Consider the following 25,066-nt stretch of genomic DNA (forward strand, 5'->3'; position numbering starts at 1 on the left):
ATAACCCACAATTCCGATCTCCTCCCCCCCAAAATGCAGGCACTGCTAGAGGGACTCTACTGACTGTAATGCATGACACATGTCTAGAGGCTTCCAAGGTAATTAAATATGGTAGAGGGAGTAACAATAAGTGAGCCACTGACAGCTGTTTTAAGCTGCCTGACTATGCACACCCACACCCAGGAACTACTATAGATAGTCTGCTATAGATATTCAGCACTGCGGAATATGTTGACGCTTTATAAATGCCAGTAATACATTAATAGTCCAACAAGATTCAGTCAGCATCTTTCCACTTACTGTTACTTGGGGTGGACAACCCCTCCACACGCAGTTACCCATTCCCTCCATTAGGTTTTGTTGGAAAGGTGACAGCCTGAAGAAATGTGTATTTTAAGGGCCACACATATCCAGGGCTTGGCCCTAAATCTCCTCCCTAACAATGCCACTGGTGGCATCTCTTATTCGGTCCAGTTTCCTTTTCAGAGAAAGCATTCTTATTGGCTGAGATCATAAATTCTGATGATGTCAGCCAAGGATGCAGATCAGAGGCGGAGCCAGCGCCAGCAGACCCACATTGCACTGGATATAAGGTGAGTTTTCTAGTTATTTAAGGGGGAATAGGGGGCTAAATAGTGTTTTAGCACTATAGGGACAGGAATACACATTTGTGTTCTTGACCCTATAGTGTTCCTTTAATAAGGATGTAACTTGTTATAAATAGAAACATGCCAATCTGGTTCATATTCTCAAAAATATACATTCACTAAATACTGGCTTATGCGTTGCACTATACTTTCAACTGCTTTGAAATCCATGTCACAGCATGATGTTCATAAACATTTTTTTTCCACAGCAGAACATTGTTGATCAATTTGTGGTTAGAATGTAAAGTAATATAATCTTGCCGATCTTACAGAATGTATCACACCATCAAGGCAGACAGATACATATAATGAAATGATAATGGTTTGAAATACATCCCACCATGACAAAGAGATATTACAATCTCATCTTCGAGGTTTACCTACAAGTTAACGGCTGCCGATGAGTTGTTAACAAATTTGTTGCAGTCACATTTTTATTTTATGGATCAGGAAAAAAAAATCCCAAGAAAGGGCCATTCTATGCCTTACTAGAAAGAGTGGGCTTTAATATCCTTAGCACAGCACAGAAATTCCGAGTGTCTTGGTGAACAGAGGGTTAAATCCCTGCTTGCTCCACCGAGATCCAGATATCAATCGAAATCGAATCTGTTTTGAATTTGGTGACTGGTATGAAACATAAAATATCTGTATATAAAATTTTTGAAAGTTTTTAGATTTTAGAAAGTGTGCCTTTCTCATTTTCCCCATTTTTTTAAGTATATTTTAATCATATAAATCATTATTTTTATAAATATTAAGGTATCAAAAGAAGGCCCTATCCGTCTTTTAAACTTTTTAGCAAATATCTTTTCTGTAATTTTCTTCCCAATTCACCCTACGCTTGTCACTCTTTGCCTCTTTGTTACAAGTACTGCCATCCCTCTTCGTCCGCTTTCTTGTTTTCTTACTCATGGTGAGGCCTTACTTTCTTTGCGCTTTCATTTGTTATTTCCTCCCACTGTTTTTTTTTTCTTTTATTCTTTTTTCCCCTTTTGCTTTATTCAGTACTCTATCTCTACTGACCGTTGTTTTTTATTTACCTGCTCTCCTCCAAGGAGGGAAAACATACCAAAAAAATGATTTGATTTCTGTAGTTGTTATGAAATTTGATTTCTGTAGTTGTTATGAAATTAAAGCAACACTCCAAGAACTATAACCACTTCAGCACGCTGTAATAGGTATGGTGCCCGGTTTGCCCTGGTGCCGCCCTCATTAAAAGGAGTCAAACCATTCTAGAACTGTCTGACTTCTCTCTCTCGCTTCATTTAATTCTCCTAAGATAAGCACACATTGGCTGACGGCATCAGATGATCACTCTCAGCCAATGATCTAACCCTTGCACTGCCGAAATTATCTCTGGGAGAGAGTTTCTGATGCCCAGCAGACGCTACGCAAGACATCAAACTGTTCTAAAAACGTTTGACTGCTTACAAAGGTCTCTCCTGGCACCATAACCATAACAGTCCACTGAGGTGGTTATGGTGTTTGCAGTGTTCCTTTCAAAGTTAAGGAAATATATACATTTTAGGTTTTGTTTTGGTTACAAAGTTTAACAGTTGCTTTTATTGGTTAAGCTTTTTGTGAGTTCCCAAGTACTTCATGTGGTCTGCATGTTATTTTTGCCCAACTATATGGTACTTAAAGGGACACTTCACTGCCCAGATTTAAACTAAATAAACCCACTGTTTAGTGGATATACCCCAAATGAAAACTTGCATCCATTTACATATGCATTTTTTCTTCATTGGGCGTATGTATAGAAACAGCTTGTTTGCTTCAATTATAATAACCTTACACTGATTCTTACAGCTCACATAAAACCTTTCAATGATCCCAAGAAGAATCAGTTGTACCAACTGACAGAGAATGTCTGGTTCTCACGGAAGCGACAACCACTGTCAATTTACTGTAGTCGCTCAGGGCAAGGCCAAATGGGATCACTTTCTCACGTTTTGGGTTCAATTAGAACGATTCTTAATACAATGTAGTCACTGTATATTGTAGGAGATCTCACACAGTAACATTGCTCTCCACTTATTTCAGACAACAATAAACCCATATGAAATGAATAGAAAATTTAAAAATATGACGATTGTATGAAAAAGAAGCATTTTACTGTGACTTGACATTATATACATCTTAACAGGGGGTTTTATGTGATTTAAGGCTATTGAGGAAACATTATAAAATAAAGGCAAAATGTACAACTAAAAAAACATGTAAAAACATTATTTCGCAGGCACGGTCTATGTATCTCTTTTAGGAAGATACACCACAAATCCTAATTATGGTGTTAATTACTGAGTACACCACATATACCAGTTCACATAGCAGGATAAAACAAACTAGTTCACACAGCAGTATACCATATAAGCCAGTTCACACAGCAGAATACCACAAAGACATAACTCCTAACACTGGGAAGCATGAAATCAGGACTGAGGTGGGTAGGCAGGCAGGCAGGCCTAAAGGAGTGTGTCAGTGAAACCACTTGCATCACTACGGTAGTAAGGTTCAAAATTGGCGTGAATACATGCCAGGCTGATTGACAGCCACCCGGCTGACCTCACTCGAAGTAGACCATGCAGAGAGCTTGGTATGCATGGTCCTAGTGCCTTTAGCACAGTGCAAGCATGTATAATGATCAGTGCTCGTGCTGAGCTGGCTAGACTCAGTTGCCTGGTGCCACTTATCCACAATGGCATCAGTAGGCCAGTATTAAAGGGACACTTCACTGCCCAAATACAGAATAAATAAAAAACAATGTTTAACAGATATACCCCAAATGAAAACTTGCATGATTTAATTATGTGTTTTTTTTAATTCAGGGTACATCTAAAAGCAACTTGCAAAAGCTGGAGATCTCTTGTCTGCTGCCTTTGCAAGGCCTCCCCTTCTAACCTGGCACAGACTTTCTGTGGCTGTCCAATCACAGACTAGTCATTGCAGGTCAATGAGAAGTCTTTGCAAGACAGGTGCTCTGGGAAATTACTGCCTCTTGAGTTTATGTCCACAAGCTAACCAAACCAAACTACTTGAAAGCCAGGGGGGTGTAATCAGATTAATTTAGAAAAGTGCCTATTTAAAAAAAAAAAAATATGCCATATTTGCAAAATGAAAAAAACCATCCCACCAATATCGGGACAGCTGGGGTTCATACATAAACAAGTTTACATAGCAGTACACAACGTAAACTGATTTACATAACACAAATCATTTTACATAGGACTATACAACATAAACTAGTTTACAAGCAATACAACTTATAAACTGGTTTACATGGTACTCTATGTCAGGGTATGCAAGCAGCCCACTGTGGGATTTTATGCAACCGCCTGTGGGTTTTGATTTTGAGAGGTAGCATAACTACTGTGGGGGCAGACAGTGTGGCTGCCCCAGGCCCACAAATCAGGAGAGGGTGGAGGGGCATGTGGTGCCCTCAAAGTGGTGGAACAACCTCATGCAAGCTCAAGGGACCCATCAGGTGGCCCGTGCACTTAGAGCTACCCGATGGTCACATTTGATCTGAGGCCTGGTCAGGTGCTGCGGCCCTTTAACAGCGCGATACTGGGAGGAAGTGACTACAATACACTTCCACCTAGCTTACCAACGAGCATCACAGAAGAGCGAAAGAGGGAAGAACCAGAGAGGATAAAGAGCCTGGAGTCTGGACCCGACTCCCATCAGACACAGCGAGATGCCGCCCTTCTACTCCAAAAAGGTATTGAAGCAAGGGGTGGCTAAAAGCCTGCAAACTGTGATCTTTGTGTGTATATGTCTGTGTGTGTGCATATATATATATATATATATATATATATATATATATATATATATATATATATATGGAACATGGGGGGGTATATATATATTTGGGAGTCTAGCCAACTCCTTGGTTTTGCACCCCTCCCTGTCACAGGTGCCTCATCTCAGGTCCCTATTTAGCCTTGTACTGCAGAGAGCCTCAGATGGAATTTTTTTCCCAAGTAAGTGGGTTAATCTCATAAGAGCAGACATTAGACTGTGAGAGTAGGACCTGCCAAAGATGGGGTACATTGACGTTGTGACAGGCTTATGCAATGTATGATCATATAATGTAACTAAATCCCCATTATTTTTTTTGCCTAGATAAGGTGTTTTTAAATAAAACCTTTTAAAATCTAATAAAATCTGTCAACATTGAAGTTGCTGTTTAGTAGATAGGAGAGTGCGCTGGATCTTGTGTATTGTTTATTGTATATATATATATATATATATATATATATATATATTTGTGTGTGTATATGTGTTATCTGTGTGTATCTGTATATATGTTTTCTGTGTGTCTAAGTGTCATTTATGTATCTGTGTGTGTGTGTGAGTCAGTGTGTATCTGTCTGTTTACAAGTCAGTGTATGTGTATGTATCTGTGTGGATAAGTCAGTGTTTGTCAGTGTGTTACTGTATGGGTCTGTGTTTTCTGTGTGTGTCTATGTGTGTATGTGTTATTTATGTATATGTGTTATCTGTGTGTGTAAGAGTCAGTGTGTATCATTGTATGTGTATGTATTCGTGTGTATAAGTCCAAGTTATTCCAAGTTAGAATGTTTCCAGGTATAACCTCTGCTCCATGTTTCGCCCTGTGCCCTGATAAAGGTATTTGTGGCAAGAAATACTCCCTGATTATTACATTCTATACTTTTTTTTATTAGCAGTTACAGTTTATGGTCATTCACATTCTAGTTATCTTTGTCTTTTGATAACAAAGTAATGTTAAGTCCCAGGTAACAATACGTAGCCACTTGCATTCTTATTCTGATAGACAATTTCGGAAATTTAGAAAAACCTTGGAATACCATGTGATTTTGAAGCACATCCCCCATGATGCTCAGCAAGTTTTTAGGATAGCATTCTATGTTTTAATAAGATTAAAACATTTAGGGGGGGGGGGGGGGGTTAATAATAACAATCAAACATGTTTACAATACATTGATATTTTTTTATAGTAGTGGAGAATCAAAATACTGTCTAAGTTTTGTTTTTTCTAAATCTCTGGCTCTAATTAATCATCACAACCACTTCTGAAATACTAGGTATCGCGGTAGATTTCCATGCTTTAGCTTTCAAAGCAGTAGCCACTACAATGATGCATGGGTTTTGGAGAAGGTTGATGGGGATATCTTTAAAATTGCAATTCAAAGGCTCCAGGGTACCTGCTCTTAACTAATACGGATACATGGAGAGTTGGTCAGAAATGCATCCTGTTGTATTAAGTCACTCACATAACAATTCTAATAGGAAGTGGAGGGTTACGGCTGACTGTATCTTGTAAATGTTAGGGGAATGTATAACTAAACCTATTTTAACTGGCACAGAATTAATTGTGCACAAAGAGACACATAATGCAGCTATTTTAAAGTAATCATTTACACTAAGAACCGACTTGTGGGGGTATGCTTGATTAAATCTTATTACATTTTGAGAACAAAAATACTTTAAGGGTTTTATTAATAAATCCTTACCTTCATCCTATAGAATGTAAGCTCGATTGAGCAGGGTCCTCTTCAACCTATCGTTCCTGTAAGTTTTCTTGTAATTGTCCTATTTATAGTTAAATCCCCTCTCATAATATTGTAAAGCGCTACGGAATCTGTTGGCGCTATATAAATGACAATTATAATAATAATAATAATAATATATTTGGTCAAATGTTTGAGTCTGTCTGTGATTTACGCACCGTTTAGCAGAGATGATCAGTCCCTACCAACCTGCAGCCATACGTCCAATGACAATACGGCAGAGGCAAAGTTACGCTTCTGCCTCCCGCTATATACCAGTACATTCATACCGGTGATCGCGGTACAGATTGACTGTGAGAACTCAGCTGACACTTGCAGCAAATCATTGCCTGCTACCCCTAGAATGGCTGGATTTCAGGCTGCTGAGGACAGACCATCTCTGCTAAACAATGAGTAAAATGACTTCAGGCATCACAACCTCTTAAATCCAGGGAAGAGGTTATGGTGCCTTCATTGTCACTTTTATATTAGCTCCATCTTCAACTATGTTGTAATTTATCTATTTACTAACAAATTGTCACTATTGGTGTGTTACACTAGATGTTTGTTTGAGTTTTTTATTTGTTTGTAGTGTTTTTGTAAATGCTGTAATATTGGTTTTGCAGAATTATCTCTATTTCCTCTGGCAACCATTCCTTATTTAAAATTCAATAAACAATTCAATAAATGAAAAACAAAACAAAAATTCAACTAGGATTTAACTTGCATATAGATGCTGAGCTAGGCCAGTCCCCTGGTCTCCTCGGACGGTCTCTGTCGATACAGTTCTTTGTTGATATTGACAGTTATGACCGGAGCGGCTCGCCAATCTGCCATTATATCACAGCCACTGAAAGGCTGTGAGAGGTGATACGATTACATTAAACAGATTTAGAAGCTGTATTTTGACATTACAAAATGCTCATTCATGTAGCTGCAAAATAAAGCCTCTGCATCACACTTGAGGCTGGCTGTGTGTGCTTGGCAATATTCCAATAACGCAGAACTCGGCAAGCTTCAATTACTTAATCACAATATACCACCTTTACTATCTGATTTCTCAAAAAATGAATTGCCTGTTGCAAACCAGTCTATCTCCTTCAAGCTTTTACATTATAAATCTGCTTAGACTCAGCCACTATAAATGAGCCGCCTTCAGTATGCCTGAATTATCGTACTAATTGTTGGAATATTCATCATGTAATGGTATACGTTTTTCTATATTTTATGTTTAGAATATACCCACCATACAATAAAGTGGTATTTGTTTGCAACTTATAAGTACCGCTAATTAAAAATAAATTACAGCTACTTTTTCCTCACCTTCTGCCAGTTAACTTCGAACTAACATTTTGGTGTTTTAAAATACCCTTGTGTTTTGTGGGGTATAATATTTTTGGGGTGTAAGATTTGTTTTACCCCTTTCATCCCTAATTTGTGCAGTTACAACATTACAGGCTTTATACACTAAAGAATTAACTGTGATGAATTGATATCAAACTGGCAATTTAGACCAAAATTCACAGTTTAGAAAAAGTCAACAAATAAATACATAAATCAAATTCACAAATTGGAGGCTTTTTACTAAAAGCGGAATCGTGGAGAATTGTCAAGTGCATTTGACATTTTAGGCCAAAAAAGCCGACTTTTGACAGTTTCTTAAACTCTTGTTTTTGCTTTGTCGATTCTCAATGTTTCCAATTCAGCAAAAAAAAAAAACAAAAACAAAAAAACAACCAGATGCCTTTACTATTTCAGGCACTGAAGGGGTCAGAAGAGTTAAACAAAATAGCAAGCCACAAGCTTATTGATTCACAGACTCGCCACCCCCAATAAATAAATAAGATAAAGTAATGCTGGTTTTCCGGTTCTACATATCAATATCGTGCACTGAAGCTGACCATCTGTCTGTATTGTACCTTGTTTTGTATCTTTTGTTCTCTTTTGGGACCCGTGTCTGTAAGTTTATTTTTCCTTCTGACAGTCCCAGAGGGTTAGAGCCAGGCCTGTGTGTGTTATTGATTTAGTCTGGAGCCAATGAATGGAATAGCTAAAAAATTGGGAGAAAAACTGGCAGAATATGGCTCTTCAGCGTAATCTTTTATATATTAACCCCGTAAGGACCAAACTTCTGGAATAAAAGGGAATCGTGACATGTGACACGTCATGTGTCCTTAAGGGGTTAAGATACAATACTGTTTAAAATACAAGAGATTTCAAAAGTCTCTTTGGAGCCAAAGTGGTTAAATTGATTTCACTCCAGTTTAAAAAGACAAAGGGTTAATCTACTGGTAGATGGAAAATAGTTCAGACGCTCAAAGTTCAAATTATAAGCAGATTTATTGGTAGAATGTACAGCAACATTTCGATCTTTCAAGAGGTCTTTTTCTGCTTGATTAGTAAATCTGCTTATATTTTGAACCTTGTATGCCTGGACCATTTTCTATTTACCAGTTATATCATTAGGCCTGCCTCGGATCCGGGTTAGCACCCTGGTTCTAAAGAGAGTGTGGTGTTCCAATTTCCTAATTTAAGGGATTAATTTACAGAAAACCTTGACAAAACAGTTTTTTAGGACATACAGATTGAGATCTCATTGGCTGAGTGGGTTAGTTGTTATTGAATAAATGGATAGATAAATAGATAGACGGTTAAATCTTTTGAGATCTCATTGGCTGAGTGGGCCAGTTGCTAACTCACATCCAATCAAAGGCATTAAAATAACTCAAATTGATACTGCTATTATGAAAGCGGAACATTTGCATTAGCAATTCTGGCAAGCAAATGCTGTCCAGTGCCTTTTGTTTAGCTCAAACCACTTCCTAACAGTTTGACCAATAACAAGGGTTTGCACGCACACAGCCTAAATGAACCATAAGTACTACATTGGCATGTAGTGATTATAGTACGTACACTACTCCTTTAACTACTGGGCTGCATTAGAATCAAAGACCTCCCCGCTACCTTTATTAACTAGAAGTTAAATCTAGTAATCCTAGGATTAATGGCAAATGTAATGGCCAGAAGTGCCTTATTTGCATTGACTTAACAACCAAGAGAACTACAGTTTATCTGAGCCCAACAGTGACATGCCGAAATCTCATTCTGTGTGATTACTTTGGCTAGCCTATCAAAGAGTAAAATGCAACACTAAGAACAACAGCGAAACAGCAAAGATTACATTCCTATAGAATGTGAGCTCGATTGAGCAGGGTCCTCTTCAACCTATTGTTCCTGTAAGTTTATATTGTAATTGTCCATTTATAGTTAAATCCCCTCTCATAATATTGTAAAACGCTACGGAATCTGTTGGCGCTATATTAATGGCAATAATAATAATAATAATAATAATAATTGCCTAACCATGGAGCAGAATACATGAATAAGTAAAATAATTTCTTTGATAAGGAAAAATAATATTCATAAAAGTTTCCTTTGACCGAGTTTGGGACAAGAATAACAGAGAATGGGTTAAGCTTGTTTTGATTCCATTGTTGCAAGACGCTGTTAAAGGCCACCCATTGAGATGGAGGTTCTATAAATGGAACACATATGTTTTAACATCTGTAGTTGTCAACAGTCCCCAAAAGTAACCTCCTCCCCTTCTTAATACCACTCCTTCCAGAGGGATCAACAACACATTAATGTCTATTTGCTAAATTGTACTGAATTGCAAAACCGATTTGTAAAATCTATGCAAAAAGTGATAATTTGCAAATGGTTTTCTACTCAGGCATCAACATTTGGTTTTCAATGCACTGCAACTTGTTGTTTAGTGATTGGTCCCCATTCGCGTTTATTCACTAAACTAGGAATACTTGACAAGAATTAGCCAAGTATGTTTACCGAGCAGTCTTGGTCTAGAAGTTGCTATTTGCTTGTCAATTCTTCTGGTTTAGTAAATGTTTCAAGCTACACTAGAAAATATATACTAATTTCTCTAACAAATTCCACAGATTTCTGTCTGTGCAGGAATTCATGTATTTTATAATTTTTTTATTTATTTATTTTTTTATATTTTAATTATTTGTCACTCATAGTCTGTTGATAACCCCTTAAACATCAATGAATAACATTTCGTACAAAGAAGTATGAATTCAGTTTTTTTGTTTTGTTTTTTTATATAAAAGAACACCATTATCTCTATAATGAAGTTGGTTTTATATATTAATTTAAAAATATTTACAAAATATTCCTCTTATTTGGATTGCAATAGACATCTATCTACTATCTATAAATCAATGGCAATGGTTCCACAGATGTTTCATAAGACCGGCTGAACATCATGATACACAGCATTCAGACACGTCCGGGGTGCTAAGTTTAGCCACAAATGATCTATATGGTTTTAATAAAAACACATAGATCATTATTTGAAATAAAGAACTCTTACATTGAAAAATAACACTTTGCAAGGGTGAAGGCTGGTCCTTATAATATGCTGTCTCAGCTTACTTTGATTGAAACTGTGATTGAACTAGGAACACACGGGAAAGTAAGGGCTGGTGAAATTGTAAGAAATTCATACAATAGAGAGAGCTAAGCATAATGCAGAGATGCTGATACAATAAAACAAGCTGGGCACAACATAAACATATCTATAAAATATATAGAGCTGAGAACAATATGGAGATAAGCATACCACAAACAGAGCTGAGAAAAAAAAAGAGTTCTTATACACAGAGCCTGGCACACAACAAAGATAAATATACAATACACAGAGCTAGATAGACAACAGAGATATCCATACAACCCAGTGGCGTACACACACTCCATGGGGCCCCGGTGCGAAACTGATCCGTGGGTCCCCCCCATACCCTGACCCTCTCCCCCCTGACTGGGGGCCCCACCCCCGACACATACATACAGACACAAACACATACACACACCCCCGACAGACACACATACATACAGAGACACACACGCAGATACATACATACAGAGACACACACGCAGACACATACATACAGAGACACACACAGACACATACATACAGAGACACACACAGACACATACATACAGAGACACAGACACACATACATAGACATACATACAGATACACATATACAGAGACACAGATACACACACACACATTCATACACACATACAGAGATACAGACATAAACATACATACACAGACATACATACAGATACACACACACAGAGACGCAGACACAGACATACATACACACAGAGACACAGACACACACATACACACACACACACACACACACAGAGACACAGACATACATACATATACACACACAGAGACACAGACAGACACACATACATACACACATACAGAGACACAGACACACACATACAGAGACACAGACACACACATACAGAGACACAGAGACACATACACACATACACACATACAGAGACAAAGACACACATACATACACATACAGAGACACAGACACAAACATACATACACAGACATACATACAGATACACACACACACACACAGAGACGCAGGCACAGACATACATACACACACACAGAGACAGACATACATACAGATACACACACAGAGACACAGAGACAGACACACATACACACATACAGAGACACAGACACACACATACATAACACACATACATACACACACACAGAGACAGACATACATACAGATACACACACAGAGACACAGAGACAGACACACATACAGAGACACAGACACACACATACACACATACAGACGCACACATACAGAGACACACACACATACAGAGACACAGACACACACATACAGAGACACATAGACAGACACAGAGACACACACACATACAGAGACACAGACACACACATACAGAGACACAGACACACATACATACACATACAGAGACACAGACACAAACATACATACACAGACATACATACAGATACACACACAGAGACACACATACATACACACATACAGAGACACAGACACACACATACAGAGACACAGACACATATATACACACATACAGAGACACAGACACAAACATACATACACAGACATACAGATACACACATACATACATACATACACAAACATACATACACACATACATACATACACACATACAGAGACACAGACACAAACATACATACACAGACATACATACAGATACACACAGACACACACATACACACATACAGAGACAAAGACACACACATACAGAGACACAGACACAGACACACACATACACACATACAGAGAGATAGACATACATAAAGATACAAACACAGAGACACAGAGACAGACACACATACATACACACATACAGAGACACAGACACACACATACACACATACAGACGCACACATACACATACAGAGACACAGACACATACAGAGACACATAGACAGACACACACACATACACATACAGAGACACAGACACACATACATACACATACAGAGACACAGACACAAACATACATACACAGACATACATACAGATACACACATACATACACACATACAGAGACACAGACACACACATACAGAGACACAGACACATACATACACACATACAGAGACACAGACACAAACATACATACACAGACATACAGATACACAAACATACATACACACATACATACATACACACATACATACATACACACATACAGAGACACAGACACAAACATACATACACAGACATACAGATACACACAGACACACACATACACACATACAGAGACAAAGACACATACATACACACATACAGAGACACAGACATACATACACACATACAGAGACACAGACACAAACATACATACACAGACATACATACAGATACACACATACATAAGCACATACAGAGACACAGACATACATACACACATACAGAGGCACAAATACACAAAATGTTTCCTACCTTGTGTGACTTTCCCTGGGGTCCAGTGGTGGATCAGCCTGATGGGAGTCAGAGTTCCCACTCTGACTCCCTCCTCCTGTTTCCTCCCGCGAGGGCTCTCAGTATGCTGGGAGGAGTGACGTGCGGTCACTTCCTCCCAGCAGTGATGATGTAATCACAGGGGGCCCGGTCGTGCTGTTAAAGCGCCTCGCGCAGACCGGGCCCCCTTACAATCCATGTCCATCGGGTGGCCCTGACAGCATGGGCCACCCGATGGACTCCTTAACATGCGGACCCGGCAGTTTGACGCACGGGCCAGGCCCCCAAAGCGTGGCAGGTGCTACCTGGTCGCGGGGGGCCGCAGGGCAGCCGGGCCCCCTGGAGTGCCGGGCCCGGTTGCAGCTGCGACCCCGGTACGTACGCCACTGCATACATACAGAGACACAGACACACACATACATAGACATACATACAGATACACACATACAGAGACACAGATACACACACACATACAGAGACAGACACACACACACATACAGAGACACAGACACACACACACATACACAGACATACATACACACACACATACAGAGACAAAGACACAGACATACATACACACAGAGACAAAGACACAGACATACATACACACAGAGACACACATACATACACAGAGACACAGACAAACACATACATACACACAGAGACACAGACATACATACAGATACACACACATACAGACACACACAGACACACACACATAAAGAGACATACAGAGACACAGACACACACAGACACACACATACATACAGAGACACAGACACACACATACATACAGAGACACAAACATACATACACAGACATACATACAGATACACACATACAGAGACACAGACATACATACACACATACAGAGACAGACATACATACACACATACAGAGACACAGACACAAACATACATACAGATACACACATACAGAGACACAGACATACATACATACAGAGACACAGACACAAACATAGACATACATACACACATACAGAAACACAGACATACATACAAAGACACAGACACAAACATACACACAGACATACATACAGATACACCCATACAGAGACACAGACATACATACGCACATACAGAGACACAGACATACATACACACATACAGAGACACAGACATACATACACACATACAGAGACACAAATACACAAAATGTTTCCTACCTTGTGTGACTTTCCCTGGGGTCCAGTGGTGGCTCAGCCTGATGGGAGTCAGAGTTCCCACTCTGACTCCCTCCTCCTTTCTGTTTCCTCCCGCGCGGGCGCTCAGTACTCCTTAACATGCAGACCCGGTGGTCTGATGCACGGGCCGGGCCCGCAAAGCCTGGCAGGTGCTACCTGGTCGCGGGGGGGTGCAGGGCGGAGTGCCGGGCCCGGTCGCAGCTGCGACCCCTGCGACCACGGTACGTACGCCACTGATACAACCGGTAGAACTGAGTAAAATATAGAGAACTAACACACAGAGCTGGGCACAATAAGGAGACAACATAACTTTCCCATGCAGCCAGGATCATTGTAATGGATTTCACAAAGCTACAATACAGAGATACACACACAGTGCATGTCTCTGTGTGATGCTTTAGCTCTCTATCTTCCTAGTCCTCTCTTAGCTCTCCCTTTCATGATATCATCTTCAGTAGTGCTCCTGCTGTGATAACTTTAGCTTCCTACTAAATACCGCTGCTGTTATGATGAAACTTTTCAGCTACGTCAAGATTTCTCAGTACACAGTGTGCACACGATTAAAGCATTTAAGACACTGATAGACGCCAACCATGTCAGCTGCTCCATTAGCTCTCAGCACACAGTGTGCACATGAAAGACACCAACCATGTCTCACTATTAGGTCCTAGGACACAGTGTACCTGCAGTGGTAATATGGAGGCACGAAGTAGCTGACATGGTTAACAGAATCAACAATTTTAACAGATTAATCAGATTGAAATCAGATCAGTCCTCAGAGTCACAGCCCCAGTCCTGCAGTTTGTAGCGTAACAACTTTTCAATTAGCCACAGCATGAGTGTCTCAGTTCTCAGCTATAGAGTGACTGGGCACTTTAAAGAAGGTGGCGGGTACTGGTAGCACAGTGTTCTGTGTGAGAAATGTATTCCTCTCCTTGTGACCCCTGGGCTTCACTGGTTTATAGATAATTATATATTTGAGTAAATTCCCTTGCTTAATCAACCCTCAAGCAGTCACTACGGCTATTAGGGGAGCGAAAAAGATAATAGACGGGGGCAGGGCCTGACCACCAAGCCGATCGGACGCATCTCAACTGAGTTCCGAGGGCATTGGTGTGAACCCATGAATTAAGCTACTTTACTCTTACCTCTGCTGAGACCTAGTACCAGCCACTTCCGAAGTCTGAACTTGGTGGTTCTCACCCACGGTGGAACTGCAGCCTAGAAGCGGCCTACTTGACGTGGCGTGGGGGAAGCGGCCGATCCCTCTGCCACTAAATTCTCTGAACCGCAGTGCCTGCCTGGGGCTATTCTCCCCCTCCCCCCATTGCCGGTGAGGGTTATCCCGGGACTTACCTTTGACATCAAGCTAAAAATCCTGACAAACAGGCCACAGGAGAGGCACACCATGTGCAATAGCGGATGGCAGCTACTTACCCGACATTGGACACCAGGCGTCTTCCACTTTAGACCAATTGTTTGCTGACCTTTGGTCCAAGCTCCAGAGGATGCAACATCCTCCGACAACCAACGGGCTGACTTCCACCCTGGCTGTACTTCAGATACCGGAGACCCCTCCTAGGCTCCCAGGGAGAAGGACTTATGCAGGGCCAAAGGTTTATGCACCTCCAAGGAAGCTAATGCGCTGCCTAAAAGGGAACACCGCTAGAACAAGGCAAGCCCCTGTCTCCAAACCACGCAAGAACCTGCAAAGATTGCAGCAGGTCTCCCTGACGACCATTAAGAGATCTGGGGGCTGCCGTGCACGATCCCGGAGAGAGGTACCTAGCGCAGGAATGGCGCCACAGCGAATGGACCTTCTAACGTGGAGGTACCCTGTTCGACTCACTGGCACATCTCGGTCTGGGCTGTTGACTCTTTGGCTACAGAATCTACCAGGGGGCAATGTGCCGCCCATTAAAGGCATGGGCTGATTGGGACTCTAAACACAGGCCTGTTTCCATAGTAATTGAGGCATAGCTAGCCACTGATTATGGACTCTTATTTCACTAAGGCCCCAATTCTGCAGCCACAGTATTTTGACATGATTTTCAATTTTGTATGGTATTCAAGCATCACACCCCTTCTCAGCCTGTGACGATATGTTAGCTAGCATGGATTGAATCCCTGTCATTGTTTTGCTTTACTACCCCTATCTACCATGCTTACTGTTACCTACTATTATAACCTTAAAAAAGTGCAATAACTCAGACATGCATAAGGCTTGCATACTGATATTTTATAATGTGTTGTCCTGAAATGTCTCTAATAAGCTGTTATCCCTGCAATGCACTACAAAAATAAAGAATTAAAAAGAAAAAGATAATAGACATTTATATTTGTCAGCGGCCAGGAACTGCTGCTGCTGTGCTCTCTCTGTATTACTTCAAAGATGGCTTCTTGCCTCTCTGTCCTGTGGGTACTGTAACATCACCCCCTGGTGCGATCAGTCAATTATGGCCTGAATAGAGAGGCCAATAGCATGCCTCCACTCATGGACACCCGACTTTGCATATAGGAAATAACTGAAATCCCTTTTTAAAGGACCACTATAGGCACCCAGACCACTTCAGCTTAAGGAAGTGGTCTGGGTGCCAAGTCCATCTAGGATTAACCCTGCCTGCTGTAAACATAGCAGTTTCAGAGAAACTGCTATGTTTACATATGGGTTAATCCAGCCTCTAGTGGCTGTCTCATTGACAGCCGCTAGAGGCGCTTCCGCACTTCTCACTGTGATTTTCACAGTGAGAAGACGCCAGCGTCCATAGGAAAGCATTGATAAGAGCCCGGCAGGAGTGGGACCCAGAGGGTGAGGTGGACCCAAGGACCCTATTGAGCCAGGAAAAACGAGTATGTTTTCCTGGCACTATAGTGGTCCTTTAAAGGTAACTAGGCATATGCAAAATCTGATGAAACAGGGTACATTTCAAACCAGCCGCATCTTTGACATGCCTAGAATATTAGTGTTTCTAAACTACTGCAAATAATTTTTAATCAACATACAAACTGGTGGGGCGCTGTCCCAAGTGCCCCTGTGGACGAGTCTCCACTGAGACTGAATTTATTCTGTGCCAGGTTATGGATTTTTTTTAGCATGTATGCAAGATGCAGAGCTGCATGGCGTTGATTGCGGTTTTCTTTAGCCAGTTTTGCTTGTTCAAAAATAACTAGCTTTTCTGAATCACAGAGGCTATATACCCGATGCAGTTGGCCATTTCAGAACTGACAAATGACAAACTGTAGTACCCATATCGAGGGAGACAATGGGGAAATAAATCTTTACATATTACTCTGTAAAATATTTTACTTTTTCCCATCAGTGAAACATAACCCTGGTTCATTTTGAAAAGGAAAATATGCTATATATACACATTGTGCTAGGCATGTGGATAGCAAATGTGTACTTTATTTAAAGTCTACTTTTTACATCTGTACGCCGTCAGTATATTAGGGTGTATCCACACTCAAAGCCTGCTCTCACTGGCACATAAGACATTTCTACATGGCTATTTCGTTTGATCTGCAAATGCATTTTCCATTTACTAGTAACATAGATAAAAAGTATTTTCTTTGTGGATGATAGGTTTACTTTAAAAGGTACCTGTCATGTCATGGTACTTATAACATATGCTCTCTGTAAAGAGCCTAACGTTCTAACTATACATTGTGCTAACGGATTTGCTAGCAAATGTACAGATTGGGAGAAAAAAAAAGACGATTTAAAACTAGGTCTTTCTCCCACCTGTCAATCAACTCTTTGGAATAGCATCCGTTGTAGTTGTTATGGTAACTCCCTAGCCGACTCTGTTAGTCCTGGCTATGGAGTATTGGAACTGAGTGATGACATCCCTCTACTCCGATGCCAGTATGCTGGCAATAAAACCAGCGTGCTGGTGTCAATGAGGAGAAATCTGAGACAGCAGACTACAAGCAGACCGGAGGTGAGTTAATGTCCAATTCACCAAATACTGTCATCTATTGACCAAATACGGTCATCTTTCTTTCAGTCCCCCTAGTCCTCAGACAGACACGGTCATCATGTGTCAGCATAACTGAGGTACAGTCTAGAAAAAGTGCAGGAATAACTATTGGCACTGCACTTGTGAGGAGTTTCAGGGTATTTAAACCCATTTTGCAAGGGGTTCAACCGCATTCAGTGATTGGGAGCCTTTTATTCTAGCACACAACAGCATGCCAGGATGACATGCCCCATCTCGAAGTGTGAATATAAATATTTGCTCATATTTACTGGTGTTAATTAAATGCATGATGCATACATGAATTAAGTGAGAACATAAATATTTGTCACATATTTCACTTCACTATAGATAGAAATAGTATGTACAGTAGTATATACTTTATGGTAATTTATCCAGCAGTGACTATAGATTACTACTATAGATTACATTTACAAATACCTGATAGATCCGATTCATTTACTGCCAACTGCATCACTGCATTTAAAAGAGTAGCAGCTTCTCTTATATCATTTGTTGATGTAAACTATTTTCACCCATGCCCTGGGTGTTTTTGGACAATTCTTGATTTTCCCCATCTTTTTCCATCTACTCCCCACTCATGTGGTACCTAAGCCCCGGGTGCCATTCGCTTTCTGCAGTTTACAATTTCAACATCGGGGTCAAGAGGTAATGGAAACACTTTCCATTCCCAAATGCTTCCAGATATCTTTATAAACTACAGGAGAAGCAGCTAATTAAGAAAAAGATGGATTGTTAGCATTTTCCGGGCAGGAGTAGGCAGCTGCCTATAGGTGCCTGTTTTGGACGTGCCTACCCTAGAGAAAGTAATATATATGTACTTCCTGACACTCTTATGCATCTTCTGAATCATGGCATAAGCCAGAGAGAAGTGGATTTTTGGTGGCTAGGAGTTTCTCCTAATTTTGAGTTTACAGACAATCTTATTGCGGACTTGAAAGTAAAAAAAAAAAAAAAAAAATTCTTCCTGCTCGTTGGGAGTCTACTATACAATTATAAATGATTAATCATGAAAGATATGTTGCAAAAATCAAACCCAAAAGCAAAACAAAAAAAATGGAAGAAGATATATTTTTATGGAATGATACCATGTGGATAGTTACCTTCTTCATCCAACTCAGGAATGAAGTCAAAGCGGACAGGAATATCTGTTTCTCGTGTGGTACCCAAAATCGAGAGGCAAACAATCTCGCCATTAGGACTCATTATCAGGCTGCCCACAGAACTGCCCTTGCAGCATTCTGAAACGGAACACAAATAAGAAACATAGAAAGATCACCACAATGAAACAGTACAAAATAGAGAATTATTAGACAAGTCTCTGAGCAAGTGATAAGGTTTAACATAATAAGGGTATTTAATATGGTGTGTATGTACAGTGTCCTTCACTAATCTTGGCACCCTTGGTAAATCTGAGCAAAGAAGGTGGTGAAAATGAGTCTTTATTGTTTAACTTATGATCTTATGTTTAAAAAATACACAAACATACTCTGCTCTCATGGATATTAAAAAAATATCAAAAATTAAGTAAATCTTTGTGAAAAGTATGTGTGGCACAATTATTGACACCCCTATGAATTTATATGAGAAGAATATATTTGAAGAATATTCCATGATGGTTCCATCTTTATGAAAACTCCTAAAAAAACATTTGTCCTTTAAGGTAATGTTCTGAGCACCATAACCACCATGGCTTACTGTAGTTCTTACAGTACAAGGAGTCTTTGGTTGCTGTACCCCAGTTTCTATCAATCTTTTTTCGAGAAATTTGACAAAACACAGTGCTCTTTCAACAATCAAAGCCCCTTGATTGCTGCTTTATAATCCTAAAGGAAAACTTTAGTGTTAGGAATACAAAGCTGTATTCCTAACCTTATAGTGTCCCTCTGCACTCATGCAAGGGTTAAAAACAAAACCCCAACAACTCGTAATTCAGCTACCAGATTCCAGCACAGATATCCCTCGGCTGGGTCTGGCTCCTCCTCTTACAACGTCAGGCGATGGTGGGGACCAAATGCGCATGTGCGGCGAGCACCATATGGTTGGTGGTCCTCATGCAAAGCGTGAGGACGCCCAGCCTTGTATCCGTGAAACTGCAGTAAGCTTCTTTAGTGGCCGTCTGGTAGGCAGCTGGGCTAACCCATCCACTGTCCTCACATCTTAACATTGGCAAGCATAGCTTACTTAGGTGAAGCTTACTTTGTATGCCAGGATTTGCCTTGATTTTTGTCAAACAACTTGAAAAAAATTTGACTTAAAACTGGTTGGCACCCAGACTTGTTAACCGCTACATTAGACTGTATATAAAGTAATATATGTTATTTGGCAGGAAACGTATTGCAAATGGATAATCTATGAGATGATTTTTGATGGCATTTCCTTAATGTATTCTCTGTTGCTGGAAAATCAGTTAAGTAGTCACTTTGTTCCAATTTGAGTTTAACATAACTGTAGCAATAATCTCACAATCTCATTTTCACCTCTGTTACCTGTCATACACTGCCCCAGTAACCGACCCAATGTCTCAGGCACATAATCACTCATCCTGTAAGCAATGCCGCCCTCATGTCAGATATTTAAATATCTATCAGTCATGCAGAGGTCAGTGGGATCTCCTGTTATCTGGCAGGAAAGATAAACATGACCCATCCTTTAGTGGAAGTTTTAGAGTGCATTGTGTTGGCAGAAGTTCCTAATCAAGTACTTTACAGAAGGTTTTTTTTGCACCTATATCTCTAGTTTTGATAAAGAAAAGAGGGTTTAACCTGTTCATTACCCGAGTCTTCAGAAATCAGCTGCAAAGTGTTACATGAACATCTCACATGCGAACACGGACAACTTTCAATTGTCAGTGTTGGCGTCTGAGATGTTCATGTAACATTCACGGTACTGTGGGGTCCATCTCTACTAGTGTCCTAAAGAAGATATTCAGTAACGCCAGTATGAACTCAATCTTGGTGGGTCTATGGCCACAGTCCTGTGCATTTTCACCTGCTCATTGAACTTAAAGTCATGGGGAGAAGACAGGGCCAGAAGTGTTGGCAGAAAAAAGGTTCTTGAGAGTTGCACTAAATTCAAAGCATTTCTGATCAGGGGTAGTATAGGGCATGTATGAGATGGGCTCTCCAAATGAAGCAGCAGAGAGTGGAATGTTAAGAAGGGGGCGGGCAACCACCTGTACATAGGTACACAAGCAACCTGCTTGACAAGCCTTACGCATACATACAGTTGCAGCATACCAGAGCAAAACAGGGGTCTGAAGCCTTGCTTTAATCCATAAAATACAGCTAACCCAGATGCTTCAGGGAACCGTGAACAATTATCTAAAATGTACACAATATCAACATTGCCCTATTTGCAAGGACCTGCGTGTCCAAACCGCATGCCACACCATGTGCTTGTTGCATAATGTTTCTTAACGCAATCAATAAACAGCTTTGAATACTTAAGAACTCAAACCATTCTAAAACCGTTTGACTCCTTATAATGGAGGGTTGCCAGGGTACCACTGACACCATAACTACTACAGTGTACTCTAGTGGTTTATTGTGATTGGAGTGTTCCTTTAAAAGAGACTATGGTGCCATTATGGCTGCTTAAAAAACACGCAATTAGCCACCAAGACCAGCTCAGACCATACTGCCTAGAAACCATTTCTAAGAAAGCTTAAAGGAACACTAAAGTTACCTAAATTAATTTAGCTAAATAAAGCAGTTTGGTGTATAGATCATTCCCCTGCAACTTCACTGCTCAATTCACTGTCATTTAGGAGTTAAATCTCTTTGTTTCTGTTTATGCAGCCCTAGCCACGCCTCCCCTGGCCATGATTGACAGAGCCTGCATGGAAAAAAAAAAACTGGTTTCACTTTCAAACAGATGTAATTTACCTTAAATAATTGTATCTCAATCTCTAAATTGAACTTTAATCACATACAGGCGGCTCTTGTAGGGTCTAGCAAGCTATTAACATAGCAGGGGACAAGACAATCTTAATTAAACAGAACTTGCAATTAAGAAAGCCTAAATAGGGCTCTCTTTACAGGAAGTGTTTATGGAAGGCTGTGCAAGTCACATGCAGGGAGGTGTGACTAGGGTTCATAAACAAAGGGATTTAACTCCTAAATGGCAGAAGATTGAGCAGTGAGGCTGCAGGGGCATGTTCTATACACCAAAACTGCTTCATTAAGCTAAAGTTGTTCAGGTGACTATAGTGTCCCTTTAATCATGCAAGATACCTTCATGGCCAGAAACCTAAGTGTACGTCCTACGTACTTACTTTCCGATAAAAGCAGCAAAGGAGTTGCATATGGATATATAGAGTACATCACTTACTGTTCTCATTTTTCAATATTAAGGACACAACTTCTGGAATAAAAGGGAATCATGACGGAATATTTCCATCATGTGTCCTTAAGGAGTTAATAAGCAGCACTTAGACAGGCATCTAGGTACTCTCAGCAAGTTAGCCCAGTTGACGGGTTGCCTAACCCTGTTCTTTAAGGAAAACTATATCTAAAAGTCCTACAGTACTGACTTTCTACGTTTGACCCAACGAAGCCTGCAATTAAGCCCTGTGCAAAATGTACCCTTATGTAAATAGCAATGAGGCAATCGTACCAGTGATATCTCATCAATCTCAGAAAGTACAAACTGGAGCTAACAAAACAACTTTAATACAAGCAAATCACAATCCATAAGGCATTGTGAGTGACCTACCTTATGTATTAGAGAGAAAATGGCTGTGATCTTACATGCTGGGTTATCAGGCTGCCTGGCAAACTCTCCAATTACATCATTTTTGGATAAAAGACTTTACTATAACATATGGCGGTAACAGGCATTTTAGCAGACAGATACCAAGTTCTGCCTATGTAGCGGAGTGAGCATTATTAAACTGTAATTACAAGGTACCGCTGGAGAAACAGAACCGGATTAAGCCATATTAGTAATATGTGGGAGACAGAAGCAGTGTAGGCTAAGGCATTTTATTTTTAATGATAAAAAATACCAGCAACATAGCATTCTTTACTGTTCTGGTAGAATTTTTGTTTTAGCTCATCCAAGTATATCTTATTAAGAATTCCCAGTGCTAAATATCTTTTGTAATATGCAAGTGCACTCAATTTCCTCTTTTTGATTTTAACATTTTTGCTTGTATTCTGAGCTGCACTCAGGGGCATTGCTAAAGGGGTCCTGAAAGTCCTAAGTGGGGTAATGTTAGTAACATTTTATTGTTTGCCTTGTGTCCCCTGTAGTACTCAAAGAGAAATAACACAGCCATTCGTACAATGCCATTTTAATGCACCATATTTAAATTTAAAGAGACACTATCTCATTGAATTGGGTATAGTGCCTGAAGTCTGCTGGCACTGTCCGTCCATGCAGTGTTAAAGCAGTTTCAAGCAGTCTGACACTGAATGAGGCTCTCTGGTCACCCACACTGCAGCCCCCATTGAGGATATGGCTAAACCTTAGCCAAACCAATTCACATCAGCAATGGACAACTGTGCCAGAATGCAAGTGATCAGCTAACACTCTCAGCCAATCACCACCAACCATTGCTGCTCATTTGAATGCCTCATCTTTATTCTAAGCAGCACAGATGAGATGGAAACTCTCCTGTAGAATTAAACCATTCAAAACAGTTTAACACTGAATGGGAAAAATGGCACCAGGGGACTCCAGACACAAGAACCACGTCAATGAGATGAAGCGATTCCAGTGCCTACCGTGTCCCATTAATTATGCAGAGCAGTGTGTGGGGAATTGCTGTGGGCGGACGGTTAAAATGTAGTGGGTGAAGAGCATGGCTTGTTGTTAACACAGCAGGTGTGGATTATATAAATATAGGTTCATGTAATACTCAGATTTCAATCAAAGTTTTAGTGTCACAATATAATTTATAGATGACCTTAGGTTTTAGGGTGTGGTATAGGCTAGTTTTAGTAAGTCAATATGTATGGGAGCAATTTTGTAATGCTTTAACAAAAATCAGGACTTTCTCAAGCTCCCCTAGCCCACCCGACAGACCCCAGGTAGGTTGTCAAACTATTTCCAAGCAATTATAGAACTTATCGTGGAGGGCACTAAAGGAGCTTGCTGTGGTGGTTATGGTGCAAAGGGAGTTTGCTAAAGTGGTTATGGTGCTTCCTTTAATAAAAACCCTCCCACCTCCCATTCACAACTCAACAGGGGAATCTTCACTACTATAATATATATTGAATTGAGTAGTAATTGTATTTCTTTAGGATTATGGTTGTTTAATTGTTTTAGTTCTGAATTGAACAGGACTGACTATTGATGTTAACAAATGCCCTGAGTACATTTCAAAACAGCTTGACATCCTGGAATAACATGCTGAGGTTGTGGGCAGCCAATGACACTGGTGGGAAGACCTGAGCTTCGAGGTAATTGCACAGACAGATGAGATAACATTTGCAGGCTTTGCTTTATGCCTGGGAAAAATCTGTTGGACATTGACTCTTGAAACTATGGGCTTTGAAATGCGATTCAACTGAAGCCACCAGGACAATTTGGCAAACACGGCTTCAAATAGCCAGCAGTTTATCTGCAACTAATTACATTGTCACTCACAATCTGAATTTATCAGTGAAATGTGTATGGAAATGTGGTTATCTTATTATCTGCTAAAACATTAAAGCAATATATTTAAAGGACCACTATAGGCACCCAGACCACTTCAACTTAATGAAGTGGTCTGGGTGCCAGGTCCAGCTAGGTTTAACCCTTTTTGCTGTAAACAAAGCAGTTTCAGAGAGTTAATCCAGCC

The 25,066-nt window shown here is 40.2% G+C and overlaps 1 protein-coding gene across 1 annotated transcript in view; it reads right to left on the reverse strand.

Annotated features, from left to right (window-relative positions):
• KIAA2012 (KIAA2012 ortholog) overlaps nucleotides 1–25,066 on the reverse strand; it is a 193,155-nt gene that overhangs the window by 93,925 nt on the left and 74,164 nt on the right. The window contains exon 11 of the mRNA XM_063429839.1: nucleotides 19,380–19,517. Within this exon, the coding sequence (XP_063285909.1) occupies nucleotides 19,380–19,517 (138 nt within the window). The remainder of the gene's footprint in view (nucleotides 1–19,379; nucleotides 19,518–25,066) is intronic.

This window comes from Pelobates fuscus, chromosome 8 (genome assembly GCF_036172605.1).
Source record: "Pelobates fuscus isolate aPelFus1 chromosome 8, aPelFus1.pri, whole genome shotgun sequence".
NCBI lineage: Eukaryota > Metazoa > Chordata > Amphibia > Anura > Pelobatidae > Pelobates > Pelobates fuscus.